Genomic DNA, 12,181 nt, shown 5'->3' on the forward strand with positions numbered 1-12,181 from the left:
CAATTTTTTTTTAATATTGAGTTGGTTAAGAATTATAATTATAATTACAATAAAGCTAAATCATATGGGAAAAACATTGTAGCTTTTCTCACAAAACACTGTGAATTGCCACAATATTTGTCTAAATGGTTTTTTTAATAATTTTTTTCTGAATTTATCTTTGTCGATTTTATTGGAAAAAGCACTACAGTTTTCCTCACAAAACATTGTTAATTGCTACAACGTTTTTTCTCATAGGTTTTTTCCTTCCAAAATTATCTTTGTTGGTTTTTTTTTTTAATATTAAGTTAGTAGAGAATTTAGCTTTGTATTTTTTTTTGCTTTTTATTAGCAGAAAAGTTAAATCATGTGGCGAAAACACTATATCTTTCCTCACAAAACACTATAGATTGCTAAAAATTATTTTGTTCAATATTTAAGTTTTTTGATCACCAACACAACTTTTTTTTTCTGTCATGAAATATTGACTCCATCATACCTTTGGTTTTTACTACTTATCTAGTGCTGGTTCACACTTATAACACTGTCAAATACATTTGTTTTATAAGCTTGCGGTAGCGCGTGGGCATGTCATCTCGTATTTCTTTTATAATGTGTTTTTATATGTAAAAAATTCTAAAAATGAATTGAAAAACTTCTAGATGAATATAATATAATAAATAAATAAACTTATATATTCATGACAGAGCTTGGTTTTATTTACTTTTAAAATTTTAAAAAAGGTGGGTGAACCTATTTTTTGAAAAATAAACAAACATGCTAGTGACACATTGATTGCATAGGCCAACAACATGTCATATGTAATCCCAGATTTTGGACACTATTATGGTGCCCAAAAAATCAAGATAGTGTTTCTTGTCCAAAAAGTTTAATTTTTAAGCCATTTAAACCTAAAACACCCCCACCAACATCTTTAGAATAAATACAAACCAATCCATTAACTCAAAACACCTAAAAAAGATTAAAAAACTTGAAATCAAACTGAGTTGGATTTAGCTTCCTTAACTTAAATATGTTTTTTCAATCAACATTAAGACTCCAAACAATCACCATCAAGCCCTCTTATCGCATGGAATCCATGAATACAAAGAAAAACTATTTTAGCGGTCAGAAATTGCATGAATGGTGATTTTCTCTCTCGTCTTTGAAACAAAAGACCAATATGAGCAAAAACTCGACAAAACTTGGTTGGCCCGTGACCCGGGCGACCAGGCAAAACCCGGTTGAGACCTAGTTTTCCTTTTTTTTTTTTTTTAAAATGTGTTTTTTCTCCTAGTCAAAGGTCTCTTTATATATATATATATATATTCTAGTTGGTTATTAACCATTTTTAAAGTTCACTGTATAAATACTAGAAAAATATCTTTAGTATATATACTCTATGTTCATAAGAAAAAAATTATATTTTTTTAATGTGAGATAAAAAAACCTTTTTGATTTAAATACTTCAATTTAAAAGGATAATATATTAATATATATTTTTTTTAATGTGAGATATTTTTTTAAAAAATAATCTTCTAAAATTTATTATTTATAACATGTATATAGCTTATACTCACATGAATTGTTTTTTAATTTTTTTTTTATATAAAATATTAAAACTTTAATTTTTTTCAGGTTGACTCGAGTTGACCCGGATCAACCCATGTAATCCGAAACTTCGGCTCCTTAACCAAGTTAATCTCTAAATCGAGTTTGATAACTATAATTTTTAGTTTAATGAAAAATGTTGTGATAAAGATAGAGTAAATAAGATATTTAAGAAGATGGAAGATGTAGTGGTTGTTATGCAAGCTATAAAATAAATTAAATTAAAAAAATTAAAAGTTTTCAAAAGTATAATTCTACTGTAATAACAAATATTATCTAAGAAAATAAAATGAGAGGCAGTGATAGTGATAGAAAATAAAGAAGTGCCAAAAACTATTGAAGAGGCTGTGTGGAACCACCTTTTAAAAGTTGTTTCACTAAATTTTTTATTTATAAAAAATTATTATATATGTATATATTTTGATTGTTTTAAAGTGCTGATATAAAAAATAATTTATAAAATATAAAAAAAATTATTTTAATATATTTTTAGTAAAAAATATTATTCATAAAAAAAATTATTATTATTATTATTATTTTAATATGGTGGTGCTGTAATCAATAATCTCCCATCATCACCATTCTTCTCAATCTTTCATCATACTGTTATATGTTATCACCCCCCTCCCACCCCCACGCCATCAACAAGTTCGCTACAAAAAAAGAAAAAAAGAAAAAGAAAAAATCATTTACGTAATTCTGACAAAAAGCAAGGGCAATCAGGTCATGACGTCATCGAGCAGTAACCTGCACTCCTGTCGTCTCTGACATCTGTTTTAAGAACTAGTGTCAGTGGCATCACATGTAATTTTCTCTCAAATCAATACTTTTTCCCCAAGTAATTCCATCCCCTTGTGTTTAATGTGGCGCTTTTTTTTTTTTTTTTAAATAAAAAAATAGATTTTATTAAGCTTTTATTCTGTCAAAATTTAAGTTATTCAGCCAAGTTCAAGGGTGAGTTTGTTAGCCTTTAATTTTTATGTTTGTGGTGTAACAAAATCCTATAAGATATTTGGTAATATATTAAATTGTGTTTTATATTACGAGATTTATTAAAAAATTAAATTTGAAATATAATTTTTATGAAACAATTTTTATATATTTTTTAATTAAGTTTTACAACACTGTTTGTTTTTTAATTTCAAAAATGTTTTTTACATGTTTTTTGTTATATATAAACCCCAATCATAATTTTTATCAAATATGCATCTAAATCTAAATAACCATATTTTTTTTAAACTACAACCATAAAAAATACCTAAAAAACAAACACACTCTAAATCAACAATGAATGGATTTGGTTCCTTTCTCAAAATCTGTTTGAGATTGTGATTGTGGTTGCTTTTTAAAGTGTTTTTCACTTATAAATATATCAAAATAATATTTTTATTTTTTAAAAATTATTTTTAATACCAGTATATCAAAATAATGTAAAAACACTAAAAATATATTAATTTAAAGTAAAAAAAATCAATTTTTTTAAAAATATTTTTAAAACACAAAAATATTATTTTGAAACGGATGAAATGGGTTACTTTGTGGAGTTACTGTATTAATTAGGTAACTAATTTTTATTAAAATATTGTTATTTATTTATTTTTTACTTTTTTAAGTTTATACCTTTTTAATTCATTTTTTTTTAATTTATGTGCAAGGTTAATTAATTAAATTAACTATATTTTATTATTGAGCTATTTTTTTTGTTTAATTTAAAATTCTGAATTAAATTTTGAATTATGGGCATTTTAAGTTAATATATTAGGTGAGATTGAATTTACTAATTATAATTTTTTAAAAATATTTTTTATGAACATAATTTTAAAAAATATATCTTTAAAATTATCTAAGAAATAGATTTATTCTCAAACTTGATAAATTTATAGAGCTTGAAAATTATTCTATTAGTCTACTTTGAAAAAAACAAAAAAATATAAAAAGAAGAAAAAATTAAAATCTATTACTTATTAGAATTGATGAAAATATTTTATTTTATATTTTTTTCTACATACATCTATTTGTAGAAAGAGTAATGCTACTTTTTTTTTTTTTGAGGAAGTAATATTTAAGAAGTAAATTTTTTTTTAACACCTGTAAAAACAAATTCCTATTTAAAGACACAACACAACACAGCACAATAGAAAAGAGAATATTATCAGAAAGAAAGAGACAAAGAAAGCAGCTCGAAATCCTGAGAACTTAGACCAAAGTAAGAAACCAAAAACCAAAGCCATAGAGAGCACGAAGGACCAGAAGAGTACACATTCCCTCCTCAAAGATTTGAGTCTTCTTTTTCTCTCATTCTTTTCTTCTCTTTGTGTGTAAAAAATGGAGCAAATCAAGGCCACCTTCAAGCTAGAAGCTTGTGGCATAATCTAGGAATTTATAGACAATTCTGGTTCTCTTGTTTGAAAACCTTCGTGGGTCTTTCTGTGTCGGTGGTGGGGACATGGCTTGCAAGAGAATGGTCATATCAGTGAACTTGGATCCGGAGAGAAAGAGGAGTGGTGGTCTTAGAACTAAACAGGCTGGGAGAGGATCCTGTCGTGGAAGTTAGACTGTCAAAAAATGTGCAGTCTTTGGCACTGACCAGACACAAAACAGTGACTTCACTTTTGTTACTCTTTTCATGCTATTAAGTTGTTGTTTAAGGTTTAAGGAAAGCCTTGGTTTGGAGGTCAGCGAGTTGAAGTTGTGAGATGGGTCTTTTGTTGAGAGAAGTTTTGAAGACATTTTGTTGTGTTAATCAATGGTGTTATGCTGTTTTTTGGAAGATCGGATACCAGAATCCTAAGTAAGTGCTTTTTTTCCCCTTATTTCTTTTGTTTGTTTGTTTGGTTGCTAAAAAAATGGAGGATAATGTAAGGGAAACAAAAGTGTAACTTGGAATATACTTGGACCTTTTGTTTTCTGGGTTTTACTTCTTTGGACATTCCTTTTGTGTGTGTGTGTGTGTGTGTTTTTCTGTTTGATTGATGAGGAAATAGAGGGAAAACTCTAGTTTTTGGTGTTTTGTTTCTTGGGGTTTTCTTTTATTTTAACTGTACATTTCCTGTATTTTCAGAGTGACCAAACAAAGAGGATCTGATGAGTGATTTTATCTTTTGGTCTGTCATGGTGTTAGCATAGGATTCTGGGTTTTCTTTTTCTTTATGTGTTTTCTCGGGGACCAAACAAAGAGGGTCTAATATTTGTGTTTTTTCTTTTTGGGCTATTTTGGTCTTTGAATGATATGTTACAGTCTGGTTGTTCCCTTTTTTTATCTTTTCTTTTTTATCAGAAGTCTGATTGGTTACTGTTGTCTTATGTAGGATGCGCAATCCAATAGACCCTTTCTTTTTCTTTCTGTTTCTGGATCCTTGTGTTTTTGGTTTATTCTGTTTTGTCTTTAAGAATCTCAGTAAAAGTTGATTTGTATTGGTTTGACTACACCCCTTCTGTATTGACTGATTTCGTGTTCGTGAAATCCACTGATTCTATCTGTCTTTGTTTGTTTGATTCCATTCCGTCCTGTTATCTTGGTTTCGAATAGAAAGAAATAGTTACCATTTTATCAGCAACTGAAGATTCTGCTGATTGGTGACTTAAATTTTTTGTTACCTTCTGTTTGGATTCTAAGAAGATGTTGTAAAAAAGGGAAGAAAAATCATAACAGAACATGGGATCTGATTTTGTTTTTTATCTTGGCTTTTTGGTAACTAAACAGAAGCTGTGATTTATTTTGTTTTTTGGTCTTTGTTACTTGCCAAATTCGGTTATTGATTTGAATGATCTTAAGATCCTTAACATATTTTATTAATCTGCAGGTTGTTAATTTGGGAGGAATGTTACTCCGAATCAACATTATGTTCAGTTTCACCGAGCACTTCTGGAACTGAGAACCTAGTACTGCCTTTCAGAGAAAGGGAAGGATACTTGGGTTCTGAGGTTCATTCCTCACAGTTTGGAGTTCATGAGGGGGATAGACTCCGTTTGCTTATTAACAAAATGATGGCAAATAATCAGGTTATTATAGTCGGTGAAGGGTATGTATTTCTTCTTTTTCATGTACCTTACGATTTAGTTTCACATTTTCACTACCTTCTCCATTTTCCCTATTGAAAGTCTGATTTTTAATTTTGCAGAATTGTCGGCCGGACTGCTTTTACAGGAAACCATGAGTGGATTCTTGCAAACAATTGCTGTAAAGATGCCCATCCCCCAGAAGTATGCTAACATAATTTTTTCTTCCAGTGCTGTGGCATAGAGTTTTGTAGTACCGAATATTGCATACTCTGTGTCCATTATCTATACTGGGTTGCACAATTTGTCATCTGGAGTCCATTGAAAGTTGGATTCATTTTCGTTTCTCCTGTATAATCATAGTACAGAAACTCTACTGATGATATGTATCACACTGTAATGGTGGGAGGAAATGAGGACATTCCATTTTTTTTCTACCAAAATTTACCTAAGTGGTCTATACATTCGAAAGAGTAATGATTTTGATGAAATTTTAACAATAAAACATCTCAATGCAATACTAGCATGACTGTTTTTTCCTCTGTGAAATGCACTGTTGGTGGTTAAACCTGTTATAACTTCAATCTTGTCTGTTCTACAGGTTTTAAATGAGGCACATCACCAGTTTTCAGCTGGGATGCAGGTTTGTTAGCTTTCTGTATGTTCTAATTTCTGAAATAATATTTAATCTGCTTTCCATGGAAGTGATTTTAATTGTTTCGCAGACAATTGCTGTTGTTCCTGTTTGTCCTTATGGAGTACTTCAACTTGGTTCTTCCTTGGCTGTAAGTCCTTGTTATTCAGTTTCTTTGATGTGATAATTAATTGAATTTCAAATTCCAATTTTATCATGTGTATGTAATTTCACTTCACTTGCTGGTAAGGATATTTTTCTTATAGATTGGTCATTTCCACTCTGCTTGTTTTATAAAGGTGTCCAATTGAAAATTTATTTTTCACCACTGATACTATGGCTATACTTGTAATTTTCAATATTCTATTGCATTGGTTACTTGTTCATTATGTCAAAGCAGTTTGCCTGTTGCTTTCCATATATTTTATTAAATTATCTTACTGTTTCAGATTCCGGAGAATATTGGATTTGTGAATATTGTGAAGAGCTCCATCCTGCAAATAGGGTGCATCCCTGGAGCCCTTCTGTCCGACAACCATATGGAAAATGAATCTACAGAAAGAATTGGAATACCTGTTTCCTGTGGAATGCCTCTTCCTGTGTGTTTTTCTGGAAATTATAAGGTGCCAAACTCCACTCCTTATTTGGCAGACAGCTTCAACCAACAAATAATCTCATCTCAGGCAGCTTCTAGAATTGTCGACCGACCTTCATGTTCTCAACCAAGACAGATTCAGGATAATCAACTTGCTACTTCTTCAGCTATTCATATCCATAACGTGACCAAAACTTTGGCTAAATCTTGTGATGACTTCTGTGAGCCAAAAATTATTCCAGTGATGAAGCCAAACAATCCATTCATGGGCCAACTACCTAATGGAGTGGTTGGAGCAGAAGTAATCCCCTCAAATCCTGGTGCATGGTTGAACCAGCAGACTGATTCAAGACCTGAATTCAATCATCAACCAATTACTAGTCAATCAGATGCCAACAATAACATAATAAAATTACTGGAACGGCAGATTTTCTCTGATGCGGGTGCTCAAAATCATGTTGGTCACAATAAAAATGAATCAGATAGCCTTACTCTGTCCCATGTAAGGACAAATGGAGGCCTTTTTCTTACTTCTCCTGGAGGCTCTCATATATCTGGACAGTTGCCTGATGAAATGGGTGGTCAGACAAGACCACACTCAATTCTGTGCTCATTATTGAAACTGCAGAAGTTGGCAGATATTAATCACTCGTCCACATTTCTGGCAGGGGTTGGAATTCAAAATGCTGGTTCATCAAGGGCAGAGGAGGCTCATTTATCCAGTCTGTTGGGTCGTTTTAGTGCGAGTGGCATTCTTTCAGGGAGTTCCAATCATGAATATCATCCCACAGATGTGAAGCCTACTAAAAATGAAATACCTGCTATGGAAAAAAAGGTTGATAGCGACTTGTTTCAAGCACTTAACATCCCACTGACTCAACCAGGGGAACATATATATTTGGGTGAGAAAATCCTTGGTCCTGTTAATGATTGCCTGAAGAATGCTTCTGGAAGTCAGAATACAGTCACTGTAAATGCTATGCTTGATGAACCATGTGCTCAACTTCCATCTGGGGATGACTTGTATGATATTTTGGGCGCGGGTTTTAAAAACAAATTACTCAACGACCAGTGGAATAATTTACTTCGGGAAGAGGCATGTGTGAAGACACAAGATATGGTTAAAGATGCTTTAGCATTTACGAGTATCCAGGAGGCAAATTCTGATATTTTTTCACTTAATGAAGGAATATCAGACAGTAATATGTTCTCTGACATGGGTACTGATCTTTTAGATGCTGTGGTATCTAGGGTGCGTGCTGCTGCCAAGCAGAGCTCAGATGATAATTTGTCTTGCAAGACATCATTGACAAAGATCAGTACGTTGTCCTTTCCCAGTGGTTCTCCCACCTATGGCTCGATTGGTATGGCTGATCAGGTACAGAGGGAGTTAATTAGCCTGCCTGGAAAAGCAGGGGCCACAGCATCTGCCTCTTTTAGATCTGGCTGCAGTAAGGATGATGCTGGAAGTTGTTCTCAAACTACTTCCATTTACGGGTCCCAGCTGAGTTCCTGGGTTGAGCAGGGGCATAATGCACGGCATGATAGTAGTGTTTCAACTGCATTTTCCAAGAAAAATGACGCAACAAGCAAACCAAATCATAAAAGGCTTAAACCTGGAGAGAACCTGAGACCCAGGCCCAAAGATCGTCAGATGATCCAAGATCGGGTAAAGGAGTTGCGCGAGATTGTGCCGAATGGAGCAAAAGTAATGCATTTCTCTAATCCTTATGCTGCATGTCTTTTCTCATCTGATAATTAATTTTGATAGTTAATGTTGTATTATTCTTTCTTCTGTTACTGTGGTCTAACAGTGTAGCATAGATTCTCTGCTTGAACGCACCATCAAGCATATGCTTTTCTTGCAAAGTGTGACAAAGCATGCAGATAAGCTAAAACAAACTGGGGACTCGAAGGTATCTATTACATATACTATCTATATCTTTTCCATGCTAATTTGGATGGGTGTTTCTATTTTTGCTGCCCTTTCTAAACCCAATAGAGGGATCATATGCTCATGTTTTGCGGAAACTTTGTGAAGTACTGCTGCGAATGGGTATTGCGAGCAGGGATGGGGAATGCCTATGAAATTTAATAGGCACAAACATGATATGAGAATATCTTGTCCTATTAAGTACAGTTATCAAGGACATCGATCAAGATTTATGCACACTGTGTTTTGGAAATGATTAAATTACTCTTATCCTACCTTAGCTTTTTGACATTTTGTTCTTTTGCACAGTTAGAAGAGAAATGTTTCTGATTGTGTATTTTATTCTTGTGTAAATATGCAGCTTATTAACAAGGAAGGTGGACTACATTTGAAGGACAATTTTGAGGGAGGGGCAACGTGGGCATTTGAAGTTGGTTCACGGTCTATGGTCTGTCCTATCATTGTTGAAGATCTGAATCCACCTCGCCAGATGCTCGTGGAGGTAATACCTTTTTTTCTTTGCTCAGCTATTGGAGCTGTTGGTTTTAAAAAAGTTTCTTTTATCCTTTATTTCCAATCATATATTTCCTCTTTTGACAGATGCTTTGTGAAGAACGAGGTTTCTTTTTAGAGATAGCTGACTTAATTAGGGGATTGGGATTGACAATCTTGAAGGGGGTGATGGAAGCTCGGAATGACAAGATCTGGGCATGTTTTGCAGTAGAGGTAGGATTCTAAACTGAAACACTGCATGCACTAATCAACTGTCATTCCCAAGTAACCTCTCATGGAAGGAATATGTGGGGTGTCCCCACCTTGTTGGATTATCTTCCCAGCAGCTTCTTATTCACACACTTTTAGTTGGAAACAATCAAGTTCAGTAATTCAACTGTGCCCATCTGTTCATATGAAAAACATATGGGATGCCTCTTAAATATATTTTAGTGAAAAGTTGGAGCAAATAATGATTATTGCTCGGCATCACTAGTGAGCACATCCAAATATTTCCTTTAGTTTAATCAACCATGTTACTTTGCATCATTTATCTCATGAATCCATGTTATTGTTTATTCATTCGCAAGGGTTGTGATGGCTGTAACTGGATGATTTTTTCAGTCTTGCTTTGATCTTTTGCATTATCCCATTATAAATGGATGAACAGGATGACTTTTTGATAGGTAGCAAAGAATGGTTTGGTGTACTTTTATTCCTTGACTGAACTAGGGTGTTGATTTTTCTAGCAAACAACATCAAGGCTTTGATCTTTTTTTTTTTTCTTGATATAAATGAATACATTAAGAAAGACTGCTTTACCTAAAGGCATCAAGCTTTTGGTGTTTCTAACTGCATGTTTATTGTGAGAAGAAAAGATCTACGTCTGTTTTACATCTTTGTTGCCCTATGGAGGCAGTTTGAGGAAAACTTAAGAATTTCTGGTCCGCTTGTATTGTTTGGATTATGATTCTGATAACCATGTATTTTATGAAAAAAGCAAGCATGATGCAATATTTTTCTTTTCTATTTGACTGTTTAGCTGACGTGGCTGTTTACGAATGTGATTTTTGTTCATTTTAATGTTAAAGAGCATTACAGCTGGAGTTTTAGTCAAAATTTTCTCAGACTTTATCTCTCTGAACAATAATAATCATTAATTTCTCTGTGAAAAATTTTATGAGGTTAAGTGTTGCGATGAACTTGAAATTTCAGATATGCTATGCTTTGTGCATGTGTTTGGGCTTCATTTTTTACCATTTCTTTGATTCATCTTCAAGGTGGGAAGATGTATAAACTAATAATATGACCAAATGAGTGTTTTCTTTCACATTTTATCTAGAACTACAAGACCAGGGGAAGTGAAATGTATAAACCTGATCAAAATGTCTCTGACTTGCACTTGTATGTGTTATGCAAATGACCAAGCTACAGTCTAAATTTCAGAATTTATCCTTTAGATTGTTGGTAAATATCATGTGCATAACAATGACTGCTTCCTCGCCCTCCATTCTGAAAGCCATACTAAATGAGTCTAATAGGCGCTTCTTTAACTATCTTCGCATTCTGTCATCTAAATTGAAGTGTCATATGCAGGCAAACAGGGATATAACGAGGATGGAAATATTTATGTCGCTTGTTCAACTTCTGGAGCAAACTGTCAAGGGCAGTGCAGGACCAGTGGGTGCTTTGGAGAATGGCGATATGATGGTTCATCTCGCAATCCCCCAAACAACCTCTATACCTGCAACTGGTATGCCTAGTGGTCTGCGGTGAACTGCCTGACAAACAATATTTCTGGCGTGGATATGTTCAGAGCAAGTGCTGTTTTGCTTGCCATGACTAACATGTGATCTAGCCTAAGCTCTCAGGCAGTTCTAACTTTCTCTAAACTTTTTTGTCTCCCAAAATTAGATTATGCCTGACATCACCTCACAGAATTGGAGATTTGTTTAGATAGCTAAAGGCTTGCCAAGAACTTTCGACATCGTGTTCCCTTTGGAGATGAATATCGTAATGTTTGGATCGTCGTAATGTTTGGATCGTCTACGGTCGGGAAGAAAATTTAGCTTCAGAGTTGGTAAAATGGTTGTGTTGTAGGTGACTAGAGATCAATGCTGCAGCATCCTAGTTTAGTCTCAAGTGTATGCTGGAGAAATGGTTGCATAGCAATGGGGTATTGTGGCTAACAAATGTATAGGGGATGTTGGCTATGAGAAATGAAGGGGTCTATCCTTTTGTTTTTTTTTTTTCCTTTTGGTAAAACAACGTGCCTTATCTTTCTGTTTTTGTTCTTTCTTTCTTGTGCCACAAGTTTCTGTAGCGATTTGATTTTCCTCCTGAACCCTTTTTAATCTGTGTGGTTTTCAAGTAAGTGAAATTATACCTTGGCTTGACGCAATGGTAATATGCATCTTTGAGCAATGATAATGCAGGTGTTTTATTGGAACTTATTATAATCACTTGAATATTATTGAAGAATTCGTACAAAAACTTTAAAAAAGATTGGGTTTTCCATAGCTATGATATTATAAATACTTGGTTATCTGCTTTAGTTTATGTTACTGTAAAATTAACTTATAATATGGAAGCTAAAGGCACGCGCTGATGTCGATGATTGCAAACCATGGCTAGCATCAAGAAATACAATATGGTTGCACCCAAAAAAAAAAAAAAAAAGATTAGGGAGGGTTTGTCTGGGCTGCAGTCCACTTCCTCTTCTCTTCTCCTTATGTTGGGTTTGGCCGGGCTTTTGATGACCGGACGGCGAACTGTGATGGCCGGGTGTTGGGTTGTTCACTCGCATGCTGAGCTGGTCGGCCGGATTCTGGTTTTTTCCACGATGTATCCTTGCATGAAAGGGGCGCTGCTGAGCGGTCATCAAGCTACGAGTTCACAACGCATGAGAGCAGATAAATCATTCATTCTGGTGGGTCTA

The 12,181-nt window shown here is 33.7% G+C and overlaps 1 protein-coding gene across 1 annotated transcript; it reads left to right on the forward strand.

The window, feature by feature from the left end:
* The first annotated feature begins 3,727 nt into the window (after window positions 1–3,727).
* On the forward strand, window positions 3,728–11,489 carry LOC118053832 (transcription factor LHW). The gene is made up of 10 exons (XM_035065216.2): window positions 3,728–4,381; window positions 5,394–5,612; window positions 5,712–5,793; window positions 6,191–6,232; window positions 6,315–6,374; window positions 6,673–8,526; window positions 8,633–8,734; window positions 9,113–9,253; window positions 9,352–9,477; window positions 10,840–11,489. The coding sequence occupies exons 1-10, from the start codon at window positions 4,287–4,289 to the stop codon at window positions 11,017–11,019; spliced, it is 2,901 nt and encodes a 966-aa protein (XP_034921107.1). The 5' UTR covers window positions 3,728–4,286; the 3' UTR covers window positions 11,020–11,489.
* The last annotated feature ends 692 nt before the right edge of the window (window positions 11,490–12,181 follow it).

This window comes from Populus alba, chromosome 9, assembly GCF_005239225.2.
Source record: "Populus alba chromosome 9, ASM523922v2, whole genome shotgun sequence".
In the NCBI taxonomy this organism is placed as follows: Eukaryota; Viridiplantae; Streptophyta; class Magnoliopsida; order Malpighiales; family Salicaceae; genus Populus; species Populus alba.

Bases quoted from the DNA above. Each gene is read 5' to 3' on its own strand.
- LOC118053832 (XM_035065216.2), top strand. From the start codon at position 4,287: ATGGGTCTTTTGTTGAGAGAAGTTTTGAAGACATTTTGTTGTGTTAAT. The intron at 5,613-5,711 runs GTATGTATTTCT...TTAATTTTGCAG, and splicing joins GTTATTATAGTCGGTGAAGG to AATTGTCGGCCGGACTGCTT. The intron at 8,527-8,632 runs GTAATGCATTTC...GTGGTCTAACAG, and splicing joins TTGTGCCGAATGGAGCAAAA to TGTAGCATAGATTCTCTGCT.